Raw genomic sequence first — 18,756 nt, 5'->3', positions numbered from 1 at the left:
TCAGTTCCTAACCACATACGTAATATCAGAGGGAAGGGGTTTTATAATGAGTTATTCACCAGAGTCATACATCCGTCCTCATACACACAGCAGCAAGTAAGTCTATACTAGCGCATGGCGGAACAGCCATGCGCGCCTTTTATAGCAGCCGGGACCTTCTGCAAACCTCCAGATCTCTGAGATGGACCAATGAGATCTGGAGCAGTACCTGAGCACATGACTCCCGATCTCCAATGGGAGATCGTCCCATGAGCATGCTCAGTAGGAGGGCAGAAGGACTTAGCCTCAGGAGAGATTTGCTGCAAGGCAATCTCCTCTGCAATCTCCTCTGCAGTAGGTAAACAGCAGGAGACTGCAGAATGTGAGGGTCTGGATCCCTGCGGAGTAAACGCAGAAATCCGACGCCTAACAATGAGTTCCCAGAACGGGGGGCAGCGGCAGACCTGGACGCAGAACCAGGACGGGGACCAGGTGTAACAGTGGCAGACATGGGCACCGCACCAGAAAAGGGACCGGGTGTAACACGTTCATTCTTAGATCTCCTGTCAGAAGTATCTCACTTAGCCAAATCAGATCTGCTTTGCACTGAAGAGTGGCAACACCCCGAAACATGCCTGCAAATGGAGTTTCTGGTTTGACTTGTTATCCTAATTTATGTGGCAAGGCTTAGTAAAGGGTCAATATTGACTTTTATTATTGCTACATCCAATAGATGGCACCAGAGATAAAGTCCTCTTCCTTCTGAACAGGCTATTTGCATTAAAGGCAAGCAAACATGCTCTGCAGGGCAGAGATGAAAGGGCAATGCCCTTTTTTAGCAGAGCAATCTCCTAAACTGTTCTTTCTCTCTTTAAGTTTAGTAAGATTTTGGGTAGACAACATGAAGCTTTGCTCTCCGCTCTTCTTTCTGGTTTTTCTAGGAACTGTCCAGGCCAAACCAGTAAGTACCATCTATGGGTTGTGCCACCTGAATTGTGAACTTATTCCTGTGACGTTTGCCTGAAACATATATTCTGAAGGTGACTACAGAATGAAAAGTCACTTAGCTATTTCTGATTTTGTTTCCCAGCATGTGCTCACTGACATTTACAGGAGGACTGCTGAAAGGTCGGAAACATGTAAGCTATGCTGAAGCATGGAGGTCACATTTAGTGTAAATGTACGTCTTCTTTCCCTAGGTATAGGAACCTGGACAAGCAGGTTTGTTGAGTTCCTAGTCTACTAGAAATGTTAGACTTATAACCAACAGTGTGGATAGTGGCACAATTTTATCTCATGTTTCCTAGTATTTTACACAATGGCACCTATTTTTAGAGCAGATAGGTTTACATACATACGCCATGTTAGATTTGTTGGAAAAATATACATAAACATCAATGTATTGTTCAATGTCACAGTTGGCTTGATGTCAATATGAGGTTAACCAACCACTTAAATAAGAAACACAGTAGCAAAAGGGAAGATGTGTATGGATTTTGCACTGGAACACTTCTTTTTATTAAACCCTTATACAATGTGCAGCCGGAACTGTAGTACAGGTCGACAGACTGTTCTCCGGTATAGAGACTATTCCACTACATGCACTTTAGAAATTTGGAACATGTTTATGACGCAATAGACCACACATCATTCTGAAAACTGTTAACCACAAGGAACATATCCAAAAAATGGCAAACTTGAACCACTTGGGGATTCTCGTTATCAGCAAACAAGATTTTAGGGTGTATAAAAAGAGAGATAAAATCACTTGATCCCAATGTATTATTACCCCTCTATAAATTACTTGTAAGAACATATATAAGGCCACATTTTAAAAAGGATATTCAGAAGTTAGAGTCAGTTCAAAGGCGGGCAACCAGATTATTATAAGAGATGGAAGGACTGTCTTATGATGAGAGCTTGGAAAAGTTGACGACATCTCATTTAACTGAATAAATTCAATCATGACCTAAAGTGTTGGCACCCTTGAAATTGTTCCAGAAAATGAAGTATTTCTCCCAGAAAATTATTGCAATTACACATGTTTCGTTTTACGATATGATACACTTTATTAATTCTGAGGGAAATTGTAGTATCACAGCAGCACAACATAAACAAGAACATAAATTACTTAATTAATGAAAAACAAAACCGTAGTAGATAAAAAAAACAAAGCCATGGTAGAACATACACACGTTTATTTCCTTTGTGTGTATTGGAAAAACACAAAAGAAAACAGGAGAAAAAGGCAAATTGGACATCATTTCACACAAATGCCCCAAAATGGGCAGATGAAATTTTTATCACTTTTTCGAAATAGTGGGTAAACAACTTTGTTTCAAGCATGTGATTTAGAAACGAGGAGGTGGCACTCAGTATTCCTTTAAAAAAAGATTTCAAAGTTTTATTCAAACAACACCATAGAAACTTATTGCAAGAGTAAATGTGGTACAAATAATGGGCGGCTGATGGACGTTTTCCACCTCTCTGTGCTTCAAGGGGTCCTAGAATGAAGATAGGAGGGCACATCCCACTTTAACCCCTTTACCCCCAAGGGTGGTTTGCACTGTCATGACCGGGCCAATTTTTACAATTCTGACCACTGTCCCTTTATAAGGTAATAACTCTGAAACGCTTCCATGGATCCTGGTGATTCTGACATTGTTTTCTCGTGACATATTGTACTTCATGTTAGTGGTAAAATTTCATTCAAATAACTTGCGTTTATTTGTGAAAAAAATTTAAATTTGGCGAAAATGTTGAAAATTTTGCAATTTTCCAAATTTGAATTTTTATGCCCTTAAATCACAGAGATATAGCACACAAAAAACTTAATAAGTAACATTTCCCACATGTTTACTTTACATCAGCACAATTTTGGAACCAAAATATTTTTGTTGTTAGGAAGTTATAAGGGTTAAAAGTTAACCAGCGATTTCTCATTTTTGCAACACCATTTTATTTTTACGGACCACATCACATTTGAAGTCACTTTGAGGGGTCTATATGATAGAAAATCTCCCAAAATGACACCATTCTAAAAACTGCACCCCTCAATGTGCTCAAAACCACATTCAAGAAGTTAATTAACCCTTCAGGTGCTTCACAGGAATTTTTTGAATGTTTAAAAAAAAATGAACATTTAACTTTCTTTCACAAAAAGAATTACTTCAGATCCAATTTTATTTATTTTACCAAGGTTAAAAGGAGAAATTAGACTGCAAAACTTATTGTGCAATTTGTCCTGAGTACGCTGATACTTGATATGTGGGGGGAACCACTGTTTCGGCGCATGGCAGCGCTCAGAAGGGAAGGAGCGCCGTTTGACTTTTTCAATGCAAAATTGGCTGGAATTCAGATCGGACGCCATGTCACGTTTGGAGAGCCCCTGATGTACCTAAACAGCGGAAACCCCCCACAAGTGACCCCATTTTGGAAACTAGACCCCCCAAGGAACTTATCTAGATATGTGATGAGAACTTTGAACTCACAAGGGCTTCACAGAAGTTTATAACAAACAGCCGTACAATTAAAAAAAATCACATTTTTTCCACAAAAATGATCTTTTCACCCTCAATTTTTATTTTTCCAAGGGTAACAGACCCCCAAAAGTTATTGTGCAATTTGTCCTGAGTACGCTGATACCCCATATGTGGGGGTAAACCACTATTTGGGTGCATGGCAGAGCTCGTAAGGGAAGCAGCGCCATTTGACTTTTTTGGCTGGAATTGGGATTGGACGCCATGCCGCGTTTGGAAAGCCCCTGATGTGCCTAAACAGTGGAAACCCCCCACAAATGACACCATTTTGGAAACTAGACCCCCTAAGGAACTTATCTAGATGTGTGGTGAGCACTTTGAACCCCCCCAGTGCTTCATAGAAGCTTATAACGCCCAGGTATGAAAATAAAAAAATCATATTTTTTCCACAAACTTGATCGTTTAATCCCCAATTTTTTTATTTTCCCAAGGGTAACAGGATAAATTGGACCCCAAAGGTTGTTGTCCAATTTGTCCTGAGTACCCTGATACCCCATATGTAGGAGAAAACTACTGCATGGGCACACGTCGGGGCTCTGAAGGGATGTAATGACGTTTTGGAATGCAGACTTGGATGGAATGGTCTACTGGTGTCATGTTGCCTTTGGAGAGCCCCTGATGTACCTAAACAGTGGAAACCCCCTACAAGTGACCCCATTTTGGAAACTAGACCACCTAAGGAACTTATCTTGATGTGTGTTGAGCACTTTGAACCCCCCAGTACTTCACAGAAGTTTATAACGCCCGGGTGTGAAAATAAAAAAATCATATTTTTTCCACAAACATGATCTTTTAGTCCCCAATTTTTTTATTTTCCCAAGAGTAACAGGAGAAATTGGACCCCAAAAGTTGTTGTCCAATTTGTCCTGAGTCCGCTGATACCCCATATGTGGGAGAAAACTACTGTATGGGCACACGTCGGGGCTCAAAAGGGAAGTAGTGACGTTTTGGAATGCAGACTTTGATGGAATGGTTTGCGGGTGTTATGTCGCGTTTGGAGAGCCTTTGATGTGCCTAAACTGTTGAAACTCCCCACAAGTGACCCCATTTTGGAAACTAGACCCCCCCATGGAACTTACCTAGATGTGTGTTGAGCACTTTGAACCCCCCAGTGCTTCACAGAACTTTATAACGCCCAGGCGTGAAAAAAAAAATCATGTTTTTTCCACAAACATGATCTTTTGGTCCCCAATTTTTTTATTTTCCCAAGGGTAACAGGAGAAATTGGACCCCAACAGCTGTTGTACAATTTCTCCTGAGTCTGCTGATACCCCATATGTGGGAGAAAACTACTGTATGGGCACAAGTCGGGGCTCGGAAGGGAAGTAGTGACGTTTTGGAATGCAGACTTTGATGGAATGGTTTGCGGATGTCATGTCGCGTTTGGAGAGCCTCTGATGTGCCTAAACTGTTGAAACTGCCCACAAGTGACCCCATTTTGGAAACTAGACCCCCCCCACAGAACTTATGTAGATGTGTGGTGAGCACGTTGAACCCCCAAGTGCTTCACAGAAGTTTCTAACATCCGGGCGTGAAAATAAAAAAATCATATTTTTTTCCACAAAAATGATATTTTTGCCCCCAATTTTTATTTTCCTAAGGGTAACAGGAGAAATTGGACCCCAAAAGTTGTTTTGCAATTTGTCCTGAGTAGGCTGATAGCCTATATGTGGGGGTAAACCACTGTTTGAGCACATGGCAGAGGTTGGAAGGGAATGAGCACCATTTGACTTTTTCAACACAGAATTGGCTGGAATTGAGATCAGACTCCATGTTGCGTTTGGAGAGCACCTGATGTGCCCAAACAGTGGAAACCCCCCAATTCTAACTCCAACCCTAACTCCAACACACCCCTAACCCTAATCTCAGCCCTAGCTCTAGCCCTAAAGGGAAAATGGAAATAAATACATTTTTTTTTAAATGTTATTATTTTTCCCTAACTAAGGGGGTGATAATGGGGGGTTTAATTTACTATTTATGGCGGGTTTTTATTTTTGGTAGCTGTCGCACGCTAAAAGACGCTTTTTTTTTGTAAAAATAGTTTTTGCATCACCACATTTTGAAACCTATAATTTTTCCTTATTTTGACCCACAGAGTCATGTAAGGTCTTATTTGTTGCGGGATGAGTTGACGTTTTTATTGGTACCATTTTCGGGCGCGTGACATTTTTTGATCGCTTTTTATTCAGATTTTTGGGACGCAGAATGAACAAAAACCAGTATTTCAAGAATTTCTTTTGGGGGGTGCGTTTACACCGTTCCGCGTGCAGTAAAATTGATAAGGCGGTTTTATTCTTCGGGTCAGTACGGTTACAGCAATACCTCAATTATGTTGTTTTTTTCTGTTTTGTCGGTTTTATGCAATGAAAACAATTTTATATAAAAAATAATTATTTTGCATCGCTTTATTCTGCGAGCTATAACTTTTTATTTTTTGCTGATGATGCTGTATGATGGCTTGTTTTTTGCGGGACCAGATGACGTTTTCAGCGGTACCATGGATATTTATATGCATCTTTTTGATCGTGCGTTATTGCACTTTTTGTTTGGCGGTATGATAATAAATCATTATTTTTGCTTAGTTTTTTATTTTTATTTTATAGGGGTTCGCTAAAGGGGTTAACTAATGGTACAGTTTTATAGGGCGGGTCGTTACGGACGCGGCGATACCAAATATGTGTACTTTTATTGTTTTTTTTTTTATTTCCAAAAAATGAATTTATTAGGGAATATTTTTTTTCTCAACTTATTTAGCGATTTTTAAAAAATTATTTTTACACTTTTTTTTATTTTTTAACTTTATTACATTGTCCCAAGGGGGACATAGCTGTCATGTGACAGATCGCTGATCTGTCACATCACAGATCACTGTGACAGATGAGCGATCTGTCACAGGCATAGAATCAGACTTCCTCATGCCTGTCTTTGCAGGTATGGCGCCCCTGAGGCTCAGTCGCCACAGAGGTACTGCACCTCCTCCTGAGGTGTGATACCCCACCATCCAGGTAAGGTGGAGACTCCTGACCACACTCCAACACCTGCACACCACACCACAAAGTAGTGTAGCAAAGCACCTTCGGCTGCTCCCTGCTTGGAGTATAGCAAAGCACCCATTAGTGGCTCCCTGCTTGGAACACGAAACATGCTGGGAAGTGGGTGGAGTTGAGTTTACATTAAAAGAGCGGTAAGAGTTTAGGTTTTGGTTCAGTCAGTCAGTCAGTGAGGAGAGAGAGAAGAAGATCCCCAGAGAGAGGGATACATGGATGGAAGTGCTGCAGCAGAGCAACAGTGACCTGGGTCTGCTGGCACAGGAAAGGAAGAGAGAGAGAGCTACATAGACTGAAAGCCTGATTTTCCATAGAAAGAAAGGATTAGTACAGAACGTGAGGAGTAAAAGAGAACAGAGGACGTGGGTTAGAAGAGAACCCTTCCTAGAAGTTCTAAGCGCAAAGCCGGGGCCCGGTCCCCGAGGTTGAATGGATACTAATGGTCCTGCAGCAGATACCGGAGGAATAGAAGTTGTTACCACTTTATTCCCACACAAGACTTGGGGGCACAACAGCATCAGAGAAGTGAGCCGGGACTTAGTAGCAAGGAGTCCCCGAAGCAGGCTACAGCTGTCTGCCGTACAAGTAGAGTTCATAAGTACATCGGACAGGAGGAACTCCAGTGTAACTCAGTACTAGGAGTACTTCATTTAAAGGCACTATAAGAGGAGACGTTCAGAAAGGTACATGTTGGCGGAGTGTTGGAAAGGAGTATTCCATCTGGCTTGGAGGTTGACTGAGTCCCTGACCCGGAAAACACGGCACGGATGCGGGCCCCTGTTTGCACAACAGACTGTGAGTAAAGCTTTGGAACTACATGCCCTGGTGTTCTCCATTCTTTCCTGCGCCAATGAACCTGGCACCGCTACATCTCTGTGCCTACACTGCACCATCCCTGCAACGTTCATCTACACTGCACAGGTGGACCCGTAGAAGCGAGTAATCGCGAAACGTCCGTTGTCCGGCACCTCCCTCCCCTAGCATTCCTCTATGTCCTGCATGTCCACACATTTGATGGAAACTATGTGAAATAAAGACTCACAGTTTTTCAGTTACATCGGTGAGTGCTGCATAGCACTACACCATCAGCCCCAGAGGATCTGCATGCAGCGTCGGCTTAACATCTCCCTTGCCGAACACCACAGGTGGCGTCACGAATCACTTATAAACTTTATTCCCAACTCAACCCCTTTTACATGGATGCCCAGGGCCACGGACCGGGTCACCTCTGCTGTGACATTCCCCTCTGAAGGACCTGCCTGGTACCGAGTACCCCACAGCCCTGGGAGGGTGAACCATTTTTGGCGTCACGAACAGGATGACAAGACCCGATGCCATCGGGTTCTGTGTGCCTAAGACTCAAATCTTTTGAAAATGTGCAGAAGACCCAATTTAATAGACTGTAAAATGAACGCTAAAAATGGCCGTCCGCGCGGTGAAGAAGGGCGTGACAACATGGGTGGTCCTAAGAAAAGACAGCGAACTGTCCTGGGCCTCCCCTGCCTGAACTTCTATGCGACAGCAACATGGCCCACCCCCCCGAGGGGTTCGTATACTGGCCTGGTATGGAGGAGTTGGAAGAAGACGCCGCCCCCAGAAGGAGGAGCGGAAACCATTGGTGGGAAAAGAGCCCAGGCAGGAAGAACGCCAGAGCGCCATATTGGAAGGAGAAGGGAGGAGGCCTGCGGAGCGCGAGGAGGTTGAGCTGAATCTCCCCGGTGCCATGGCTGAAGGCTCCGATCCCGCTTCCAGAATGAACCGCTGGCAGCTAGAGGAAGAGATTACCCGGCTAACACACAGTCTGCAGCTGAGGCAGGAGGCATTATGGAGAATGAACTGGCAGTGCGCCCAGGAGGGGCCTACACCGGTGGTACCCTTGTCACCGGTACCTGCCGCTGCTGCGCAAGATCTACCCCAGGCAGCGCCTTTGGAACCGGAGGCCGCTGCCGTACCATCGGCAGCATGTATCACCACCTCCGTGCTGCCACCGCCGCTGGGCCCAGTTCGTTCGGAGGAGATACCGGAGGCCCTGAGAGCAGGAGAGAAAGCAACTGTGCTCCCGTCTGGACCTGACGTGGCTGCGCAGTTCCCACTGGAGGCCTCCGCGGACCGGGAGCCACCATCTGTTCCACCGCCATCACCGATACCTAACCAGACCACATCAACCACCCCCAGGAACCGTGCCTGCACCAGAGCCGAGACCACGCCACCAGGAGGCACCAGGTACGCCCCTGAAGTTGGGGAAGCCACTGGGTGCCCGCCGGCTACAGCGGCCGGACAGATGGTGCTGGTCTTGGTCTGGGACCGGGATGCTAGTCCCCGGGGGGAAACACCTGAACCCCTGACAGTGGTGCCGTGGTCCATGGAGGGCCGGGGTAGGTCCAGAGAAGAGGAAGAAGGGACAAGGGACTACTGTCAAGAAACCATCCTCCAGCTGGCAGCCGAGCAGCGGGAGAGAGAGCAACGGAGGTTGGCTGTGCTGGGCCCTGATCTGGACCGCAAGGAAAAAGCCCGTGCTGGTCACTATGGTCCCGGTACTCGGCAGGATGGGGCCAGGTTCTCAATGTGAACCATGAGCGGGGGTTCGGTTTCATCTCGGACCCCAATTGAATCTCCGACCTCTTTTTCAACCGGAGGGACATGGAGTCACACCTGAAGAAGGGGCATCCTGCTAGAGACCTGCAACCAGGGGATTACGTGACTTTCACCCAGCATGAGGGGCTAAGGGGATGGTACGCTCTAAACATACACCGTATCCCGGAGGATTTCATCGCGGCCTACAGGCAGGAGAAGCCTGCTGTTCATCCACCCACAGTAATTACAAAGACTGTGTTTGTGTCTACCCCACTGAGCCAAGCTACGTCTGTACCAATCCAGCATCCCTTGGTACAAGTCACTACCCCTGCTGTACTTCAGGCAGCATCTCCCCTGGAAGCAGCCCAAGCAACCAGCTTCCAGAACCCCAGGAGGGGATAACTAGCCATAATATTGATTTACACTAACTTTTGTTACCCAGGAGGGTATTTGCACCTTTGTGCCTGTTTTTCTATTTTGGTTATCATGTTTTTGTGTTTTTTCTTGTTTTTCCCCATTTGATCCAGTTGTTGCCTAGTTTGATTGGCAGCCTCCTTTAAACTTGAACTGTGGAAATCATGGACGCTGAGTGATCCAGAACTGCTAATGTACATAGTTTGCACCTCTTTAGGTGCTTTCTCTTGGTTTTACATAGGAACCTCCCCTTGGAACAAGGACTACCTCTTTATAGGGCCATTTCCAGACATGATGGCCGGTCCAGTGTCTACTCTTTGCACTTATTAATAATGCTTAGTATTTTTGAACAAGAAGCTAGAAAGTGATAGTGTGTAGTGAAAGTATTAATGACAGATTTTATAGGGTTTAATTGAGAAAGAGATACCGTGAATGTTTTACAATGTTTGAATAAAGATGTGAGAATTGAATAAAACTACGCAGATGACGAACCAAGCAATAGCGGTTGTCACTCTTAAGACAAAAGAAAAAGAAGAGAGTAGAAAATGTGAGAGATAGCAGAAAAGAAATGTGGTGCTAGAAAATGTGTTACTCAAGCTGATAGAGAATTTGCAACCCATAGCACTTTGAATTAGTTAGCATAACTTTAAGTATAGATAGACAGTTAAATTGCTTGTAGCGTCCAAGAAACAGTGCCTCCCACATTGGGAAGTTTAGTATAAGACATGTTCGTTATGTAATATAAAAATTTTGTATGTTCCTGCATTGTCAACTTTGTTTTCCTTGCAGCCCGCGGATGTGCTGTGTTTAACGGAGGGGTATGTGGCACCCCTGAGGCTCAGTTGCCACAGAGGTACTGCACCTCCTCCTCAGGTGTGATACCCCACCATCCAGGTAAGGTGGAGACTCCTGACCACACTCCAACACCTACACCCCACACCACAAAGTAGTGTAGCAAAGCACCTTCCGCGGCTCCCTGATTGGAGTATAGCAAAGCACCCATTAGTGGCTCCCTGCTTGGAATACGAAACGTGCTGGGAAGTGGGTGGAGTTGAGTTTACATTAAAAGAGCGGGAAGAGTTTAGGTTTTGGTTCAGTCAGTTAGTCAGTGAGGAGAGAGAGAAGAAGATCACCAGAGAGAGGGATAGATGGATGGAAGTGCTGCAGCAGAGCAGCAGTGACCAGGGTCTGCTGTCACAGGAAAGGAAGAGAGAGAGAGCGACATAGACTGAAAGCCTGATTTTCCATAGAAAGAAAGGATTAGTATGGAACGTGAGGAGTAAAAGAGAACAGAGGATGTGGGCTAGAAGAGAACCCTTCCTAGAAGTCCTAAGCGCAAGGCCGGGGCCCGGTCCCCGAGGTTGTATGGATACTATTGGTCCTGCAGCAGACACCGGAGGAATAGAAGTGAGCCGGGACTTAGTAGCAAGGAGTCCCCGAAGCAGGCTACAGCTGTCTGCCGTACAAGTAGAGTTCATAAGAACATCGGACAGGAGGAACTCCAGTGTAACTCAGTACTAGGAGTACTTCATTTAAAGGCACTATAAGAGGAGACGTTCAGAAAGGTACATGTTGGCGGAGTGTTGGAAAGGAGTATTCCATCTGGCTTGGAGGTTGACTGAGTCCCTGACCCAGAGGACACGGCACGGATGCGGGCCCCTGTTTGCACAACAGACTGAGTAAAGCTTTGGAACTACATGCCCTGGTGTCCTCCATTCATTCCTGTGCCAATGCACCTGGCACCGCTACATCCCTGTGCCTACACTGCACCATTCCTGCAACGTTCATCTACACTGCCCTGGGACTACAGCTTCACCTGTGGGGAGCTATAACATCTTAGCTGCACTACACCATCAGCCCCAGAGGATCTGCATGCAGTGTCGGCTTAACATCTCCCATGCCGAACATCACAGGTGGCGTCACGATTCACTTATAAACTTTATTCCCAACTCAACTCCTTTTACATGGGCGCCCAGAGACACGGACCGGGTCTCCGCTGCTGTGACATTCCCCTCTGAAGGATCGGCACCGAGTACCCCACAGCCCTGGGAAGGCGACCCACAGGCACTGAGGAAGCCAGCTCCCTGCAGGCTCCCGAAGGTCCCCGTCGCTATCTTGGATCCGGGAACCTGCAGGGAAGGAGCCCCCCGCAGCAGCGCTGCACATTGCGCTGCTGTGGGGGGCTCAGGGAAGCACGGAGGGAGCCCCCTCTGTTATGACTGAGTCACCGTAGGAGGCAAAGACAGAAATACTAGCTAAGTCCAGAAAACCAGAGAAGTTGGCAGCTATCGGATTGCAGGCCCCTGAACCTAACAACAGCAACTAGCAGTAGCCGTGGGGGGTTCCTACGGTGCCCTAGACCCCTCGATCACAGCCGGAGAACTACATAGCCTAAAGACAGAAAGGGAAATCTAAACTGCCCCAGAGCAGACCCCAAAGCAATAGGCAGCCCCCAACATATAATGATGGTGAAGAAAGATGAAAAAACACTCACACAGATAGAAAGATAGGCTGAGCAAATGATGGGGCCCAACCTAACTGAATAGGACAGGATAGAAAAGCTGCTGTCTGCAATCTGCCAAAACTCTCTCAAAACAAGAGCCAACAGACTGATAGGGAAAAAAGCCCTGAAGACGCTAGGCTTCAAAAAGACTATATCAGTACTCAGGTATTTTCTGAAGACAGAGCAAAAAGGAATTCAGTTCACCCAGCAGGGAAAGGCAGAAATCCAGAAAAACAAGGCAAAACAAAGCCAAAACACAAATGCAAAAAGCAGAGCAGAAAACTTAGCTTTTGAGGAGCAGGAATCAGACTGGTCTCCAAGAATCCCTCAGAGAAATCACCCGCAAGGCAGAAGGGCGTTGGCTGCCTTATATCCAGTCAGCAATTCCAGTCACCCTGTCATAGGGTTTATCACAGTGATCAAATTGTACCTGGAATGAATGGAATCTGTAGGTGCTGGCCAGCAGATATCGACGGGCACACTGCGCATGCGTCCTTCATTTTCTTTACAGGAAGGAGATGTCGGGAGCTCTGAGAGCGGTGGGAGGACGGGGGGGGGGGAACACCGGGAGGTATGGGGGACAGATCGGGGCACCCGGGGACCCTATTTCTCTCCCCTCTGAAGTTCGGTCAGATCAGAGGAGAGAGAAATTAAATGCAAAATCGCTGCTTTTTTTTTGCTGTTTTCACCGTTATACGGTTAATAACGGCGATTGCAACACCAGGGTCGGTAAATACTGACCCAAATTATATTCCCTGGGGTCTCGGCTACTCCCGGCAGCTGAGACCCCAGAGAAATTCCGACTTGGGGGGGCGCTATTTACTTTTTCCACAGTGTCGTTAATTAACAGCGCTGTGGTTTAAGTACCCTTAACTACCGCCGTTAAAAGGCGTATCGGCGGTCTTTAATGGGGTAATCCCCTTAATGCTGTGATCGAACCCACCAGAGCTGGGAAAGTTGCTAGATCATGCTCAGAGCATGATCAACAACTTACCCTGTCAGTGCAGCGCTGACAGTTTGCATAGCATAGGGATGCTGCTGTATCCCCATTCTATATAAGCAATCAGCCTGCAAAAAATGAAAGTCACATAGTGTGACAAAGTAAAAAAGTTTAAAATTGTTAAAAAGTTAAAAAAATTGTTAAAATATTGTATCCATGAATTAATATTTTTATGAAAAAACAAAACAAAACAGTAAACATACACGTTTTTGGCATTGCCTCGTCCGGAACAGCCTGACATATGAAACTGTTCCACTAGTTAATCCCCTTTAGTGAACACCATAAAAAATATATAAATAAAAACAAGGAAAAAAACAATGCTTTATCATCATATCGCCGAATAAAAATGGTATAAAATATGATCAAAAAGACAAGTGTAAATAAAAATGGTACCGCTGAAAATATCACCTTGTCTCACAAAAAACAAGTCATCATATAGCTCTATCAGTAGAAAAATAAAAAAGTTATAGTTTTCAGAATAAAGCAATGCAAAATTAATTACTTTTTCTAAAAAATATTTTTTATTGGGTAAAAGCGCTATATTAATGGTGTATTGCTGTAATTGTACTGAACCGAAGAATAAAGCTGCCTTATCATTGTTACCACAAGCGGAACGACATAACCCCCCCAGATATTCTGAATTGCTGTTTTTTGTTCGTTCTGCGTCCCAAAAATTGGAATAGAAAGCAATCAAACAATGTAATGTAGAAAACAGCAAAAGAGCAAAAAGGTTTACCCGTCCAGGCCTCCAGACAAATGCACTATCAGGGTGCAGTGGACCCATATAATTAAGATGGTAACACAGGTGCAAGAATACAGATGAAACAACCGCTCACAGCCTACCAATACATGGAGGGGGCGGTTGCCTGGTATGTTAATGCACAATAAAAAACTTGTATGCGGCGCTGTTCACACTATGGCCATGCACAGCATCCAGGCAAGCCTAGTAGTGACACCGTTCTATTAGCTCAGGCGGGCTGTCCAGCGCCATCAAAATGCATGCCATGTGAACAAACACCGCAGTTTGCAAGACCAAATGGACCCAACTGCCCCTGAATAAAAAATGAAAAAAACACATTAAAAAATGTGGAGTATTAGCTGCCGAGGAAGCGAGGTGCGAAACGCGCGTCGGGGTGTTCCTGTGTGACGTGGTAACAGTCTCTTAATATGGGTGAGGAAACTCCCGTGGTTCACTTATGTATATGACCGCCAATGTTAAAGCTGCTTGTAGGATTATATTGGGACTGTCCCTTTTTACATAATGAATCGCTACTTGCATTTTTACTGCTACTTATGTTTACTTAAACGCTTTAGAGATGATATTTATTGGCGATTACAATGTGGCCATTGTTATAGGTATGGGAGTTTCTAGCACCCAGGCATTTACCTATGTTTCCTTGTCATAGCTACGGTTGCATCACTGTCTTTTATATGTGTAATTTTTGCAATTACGTGTTTTGTCTTTTAAGAAATTTGTTTGTACTTAATAAATTAAAATCTTCTATATAGGTGACAAAACGTTGTATATTCTTTTCTTAAAACAATTCAAAGAATAAAGTTGTCTAATCACTTATGGCGTAAAAGTAATATAGCATCAATTCTTCTCCTGCTATTTTGTTCATTCTGCCTCCCAAAGATTGCAGTAAGGCTCGACACACATTTATCCTATGCTCTACACTGGGGTTTCCTTGTAAATCTTTGAAATACGAACTTCAGATGGAACCCCCGGCAGAAGACTCCCTATAATGAGGCAGATGGAGGTACTGTGGACACCATAGGACCTGTGATCCGGCGGAGTCTGTCTTTTTAGGACTGCATAAAAGTGCAGTCGGCCACAGTTTTGTCCACTTCTGAAAAGAAGGACTCCGCTGGACAGAGGCCAGAGTAACTCTGCTGCCTCGTTATAGTGAATGGATCCTTCTGGGGTTTCATCTGAGTTATGTCACTTGGAGATTTAGATGGAAATCCCAGAGTAAGTTCTCAATGTAGAGCGCCAGATAAATGTGATCCCCAAACTTTATGTAAAATGTTCCAAATTAAAGCTTCAAATCAATCCACAAAAAAGCAAGTCCCCACACAGGTATGTCATCTGTTAACGGAAATGTAGGGGGCTTCCACATTACTGGTATACAGTGGCTCTGGAAAAGGGAAATGGCTCCTCACCCACCAAAAGAAATTCAGCAAAATCTGTGCTCCCAAATCCAAATGCCCCCTCCCTTCTGATCCTCACAGTGTGCCTAAACCACATACAGCGTCCAGATGTTTGGAATTTCTGAAGAGATGAGAGCCTGCCCAGCTTACGAATGCATGTCTCCAGAAACATGACCTGGACATAACTAACTGGTGACTGCAACGAACTGGTCACTACAACGTACTATGGCAGTTTGCAATTTTCACTCAGCAACATTCATTGCTGCTTGTTTCTGGAAAACTCCCATGGAGTCAAAATCATCACTACAACTGTAGATACATTCCCAAAGGGGTATAATTTACAAAATGGAGTCACTTGAGGGGGAATTCTGCTCTCCTAGCATTTAGGGGCTCTGAATATGGAGTCCATAAACTATTCAAGGAAAATCTGCGCACCAGGAGGCAAATAATGCTTTGTCCCGCCCGAGTCTCTCCATATGGCTAAGCAGTACTGTATAGCCACATATAGGGTATTGCTACATTCAGGAGAAATTGTGGGACAAATTATGGTGCAATTTTTACCCACTTCTTGTGTGAAAATGTAAAATCTGTGGTTAAAACAAAATTTTGGTGGTAAAAATGTAGTTATTTTTTCTTCACTGCCCAATAGTATAACATTTTGTGACAAACTCATGGTGTCAATGTAAGGGGGTGAAGAGAAGAAGGAACTTAAAAGCGGTTACCTCTCCTGCTCTGTGTCTGGAACCATCTGGCCAGGCAGCAGCGTTTCCTGGGGGAAGGTTATTGGACCTGGACCGACCTTTCCATGTGACAGTGGGGGGGGCGTGACCTGTTAGAAGGGGCTGCGTGCAGTAAGCAAAGCAGAGTCACGGCAGGAAAGTACAGCGCGCAGGAGAAAGAGCTGTTAGACAGACAGGCAGTATGCTGTGAGCACCCTTTGTGTGAACGTGGAGCCGCCAGCCTCCATGACTGGAGGAGACTCACCTGATAAGGTCAGAGACAGTCGCTAGTATGTGCAGGCCCGGCATGCGCAGTGACAGACCTGAGCCCCTGAGAGAAGTAGCTGGACTGACCGAGGAGCGTGGCATCGTTCCTGCGGTGACACGTTCTGAGTGTGAGAGCAGGACCCCCTCTCACTGCCCAGCATCCTGTTGTTTTCCCCGGAGGCCATTTCTTCATTGTTGACAGAGACTTGAGAGTCTGCACATGCCGCTGTTGACAGTGCCAACGTTGGAGAATTAGACCCTTCAATCAAGCCTTCTACAGACTGATAAGTTTATTCCTGCCTTTGTTTATTTCCTTAAATACCATATTACCATTAACTTGTTGCAATTATCCCCCTTGTTGCCTCTCCCTGCATGGAGTGAGTATCCCTGTAAATAAACCTTTAACTCTTGGTCTGCCTCAAATCCGTGGCAACATCCTCCGTACTGTTACGCTGCAGATGACGGTGGTGAGACTGGACCCTCTGGGCCGTGACGCCGAGCCCTCCCCGAGCGAGCGCACCAAGTGGACCGACCCCTATACAGGGACCGTTAGGGAACAGACTCGGGAAGTTCATGCGCCACGGCAGCCAGGACCAGGGGTCGGCTCAGGAGAGTGAGCAGGTGATGAGGAGCAGAGGAAGATCCGGAGAGAAACCAGGGAGACCAGGGTCCAGAAGCTGAGGGAGAAGGACGGAAGAAGATGGTGGGAACCAGGTAGAGGCAAACTAAAAAGGGAAGGAGACACAGAGGTTACCAGGAGGCACAGGCAGGAGTCTCAGAGGGAACACAGGAGACACAGGCGGGAGACACAGGGATTATCAAGCAGAAGGGATACAAGATACAAGGGGTTAACCAGCGCGCAAGCTTGCAGGAAACTAGCAGAGAGTGCGGCCTAGACATAAGAGAGGTAACTCAATAGTCAGGCGCCTCCACTGAGGGAGGGCGGCCTGAAATACCTGGTGGTGAGCTCTGATAGGTCAGGAGGCTGGTCCGGGTCAGGTCACACCAGGCGGGTAGCTGACGGCAGAGGCGCGCGGCTTAACCCCCCGGCTCGTGCGCAGAGGCATAGTGCGCGCGGCCGAGGGAAGTGGAGGAGAGCGTCGGGACGCCGGCCGCCTAAAAGCAAGGAGAGCGGGGGCGCGCGTCCAGGACGCGTCAGAGGAGCAAGTCGGACCGGAAGCGGAGGTGGTGAGTATGGCAGCGGGAGCGGGAGCGGCGGAACGGGGAGCGGTGCTGACACGTACCTGCTGGTTATTACATCAATATGATCACTGCACCCCTAGATGAATTTATTGAGAAGTGTAGTTTGTAAAATGGGGTCACTTACGGGGTACTCTGCTGTTCTTGCAAATCAGAGGCTCTCCCAGTGGGTCATGGCACCTGCAAACCCAGTAAAATCTGCGCTATAGTATGGCTCTCCTTCCCTTCTGAGCTTTGCACTGTGCCTGAAAAATATTTCCAAATTATCACATGTAGGGTATTGGTACATTCAGGAAAAAATGGACCTGAATTTGTTGTAAACAAAAATCCTATTAGCCCTTAGAAAAATAAAAAACTTGAGGCTAAAGCAGCATTTTAGTGGTAAAAAATGTAATTTATTCTTTCTTCACCGCTAAATGGTATAAAATTCTGCGAGGCACATGTGGTGTCAATATGATCACTGCACCCCTAGATGAATTCATTGGGGAACGTAGTCTGCAAAATGAGTTCACATATGAGGGTTTCTGTTGCTCTGGCACTTCAGGGACTTTGCAAATGTGACATGGCACCCTCAAACCATTCCAGAATAATCTGAACTCTGTTTGGAGAGACCCTGATGTGCCTAAACAGTAGAAACCCGCCACAAATGACCCCATTTTGGAAAGTAGACCCTTGAAAATCTGAACTCCGATATGGCACCTCTTCCCTTATGAGCTTTGTCCTGTGCCTCAAAAGTAGTATTCCGTCATATATGGGGTATTAGCATACTTAGGAGAAATTGCACATAAGTTTATGGTGCAAGTTCTTACCCTTGTGAAAATAAAACAATTGGGGCTAAAATAACATTTTTATAAGGAAAACGTGATTTTTTTTTTTTTTTTATTTTATTTTCACACTCAACGTTATAAACTTCTGTGAAGCACCTGGAGATTCAAGGTGCTCACCACACATCTAAATATATTCCTTGAGGGGTCTAGTTTCCAAAATGGGGTCACTTGTGGGGGTTTCTATTGATTAGGAACATCAGGGGCTCTCCAAATGGGACATGGCGTCCGCTAATGAAAATTTTACATTCAAAAAGTCAAATGATGCTCCATCCCTTCCATGCCATGCCATGCACCTAAACAGTAGTTTTCTCTCTCATATCGACGTACTCAGGAGAAATTGCACTATAAATTGTATGGTGCAATTTCTCCTGTTACCGTTATTAAAATGCTAAATTTTGGCTAAAAATATATTTGTGAGGAAAATTTGATTTTTTTTCTATTTTCACAGCTCAACGTTATAAACTGCTGTGAAGCACCACACATCTAGATCAGTTCTCTGAGAGGTCTAGTTACCAAAATGGTGTCACTTGTGGGGG

The 18,756-nt window shown here is 45.3% G+C and overlaps 1 protein-coding gene across 2 annotated transcripts in view; it reads left to right on the top strand.

Annotated features, from left to right (window-relative positions):
• Nucleotides 1-827: 827 nt before the first annotated feature.
• The window catches only part of F12 (coagulation factor XII), a 163,894-nt gene continuing 145,965 nt past the window's right edge, over nt 828-18,756 (top strand). Inside the window, exon 1 of one of the 2 annotated variants that reach the window (XM_073566912.1) lies at nt 828-940. In XM_073566912.1, coding sequence (XP_073423013.1) covers nt 881-940 — 60 coding nt within the window. In that variant the 5' untranslated portion in view covers nt 828-880. Of the gene's footprint in view, nt 941-1,069; nt 1,119-18,756 lie in introns of those variants that run through there. The other variant, XM_073566995.1, reaches the window with a different exon arrangement.

The sequence above is a fragment of the Dendrobates tinctorius genome, unplaced genomic scaffold (assembly GCF_039654945.1).
Source record: "Dendrobates tinctorius isolate UK_male_01 unplaced genomic scaffold, ASM3965494v1 ptg000001l, whole genome shotgun sequence".
NCBI classification, from domain to species: Eukaryota; Metazoa; Chordata; class Amphibia; order Anura; family Dendrobatidae; genus Dendrobates; species Dendrobates tinctorius.
Note: the sequence above shows the minus strand (reverse complement) of the source record. Positions and strands in the feature narration are given on the sequence as shown.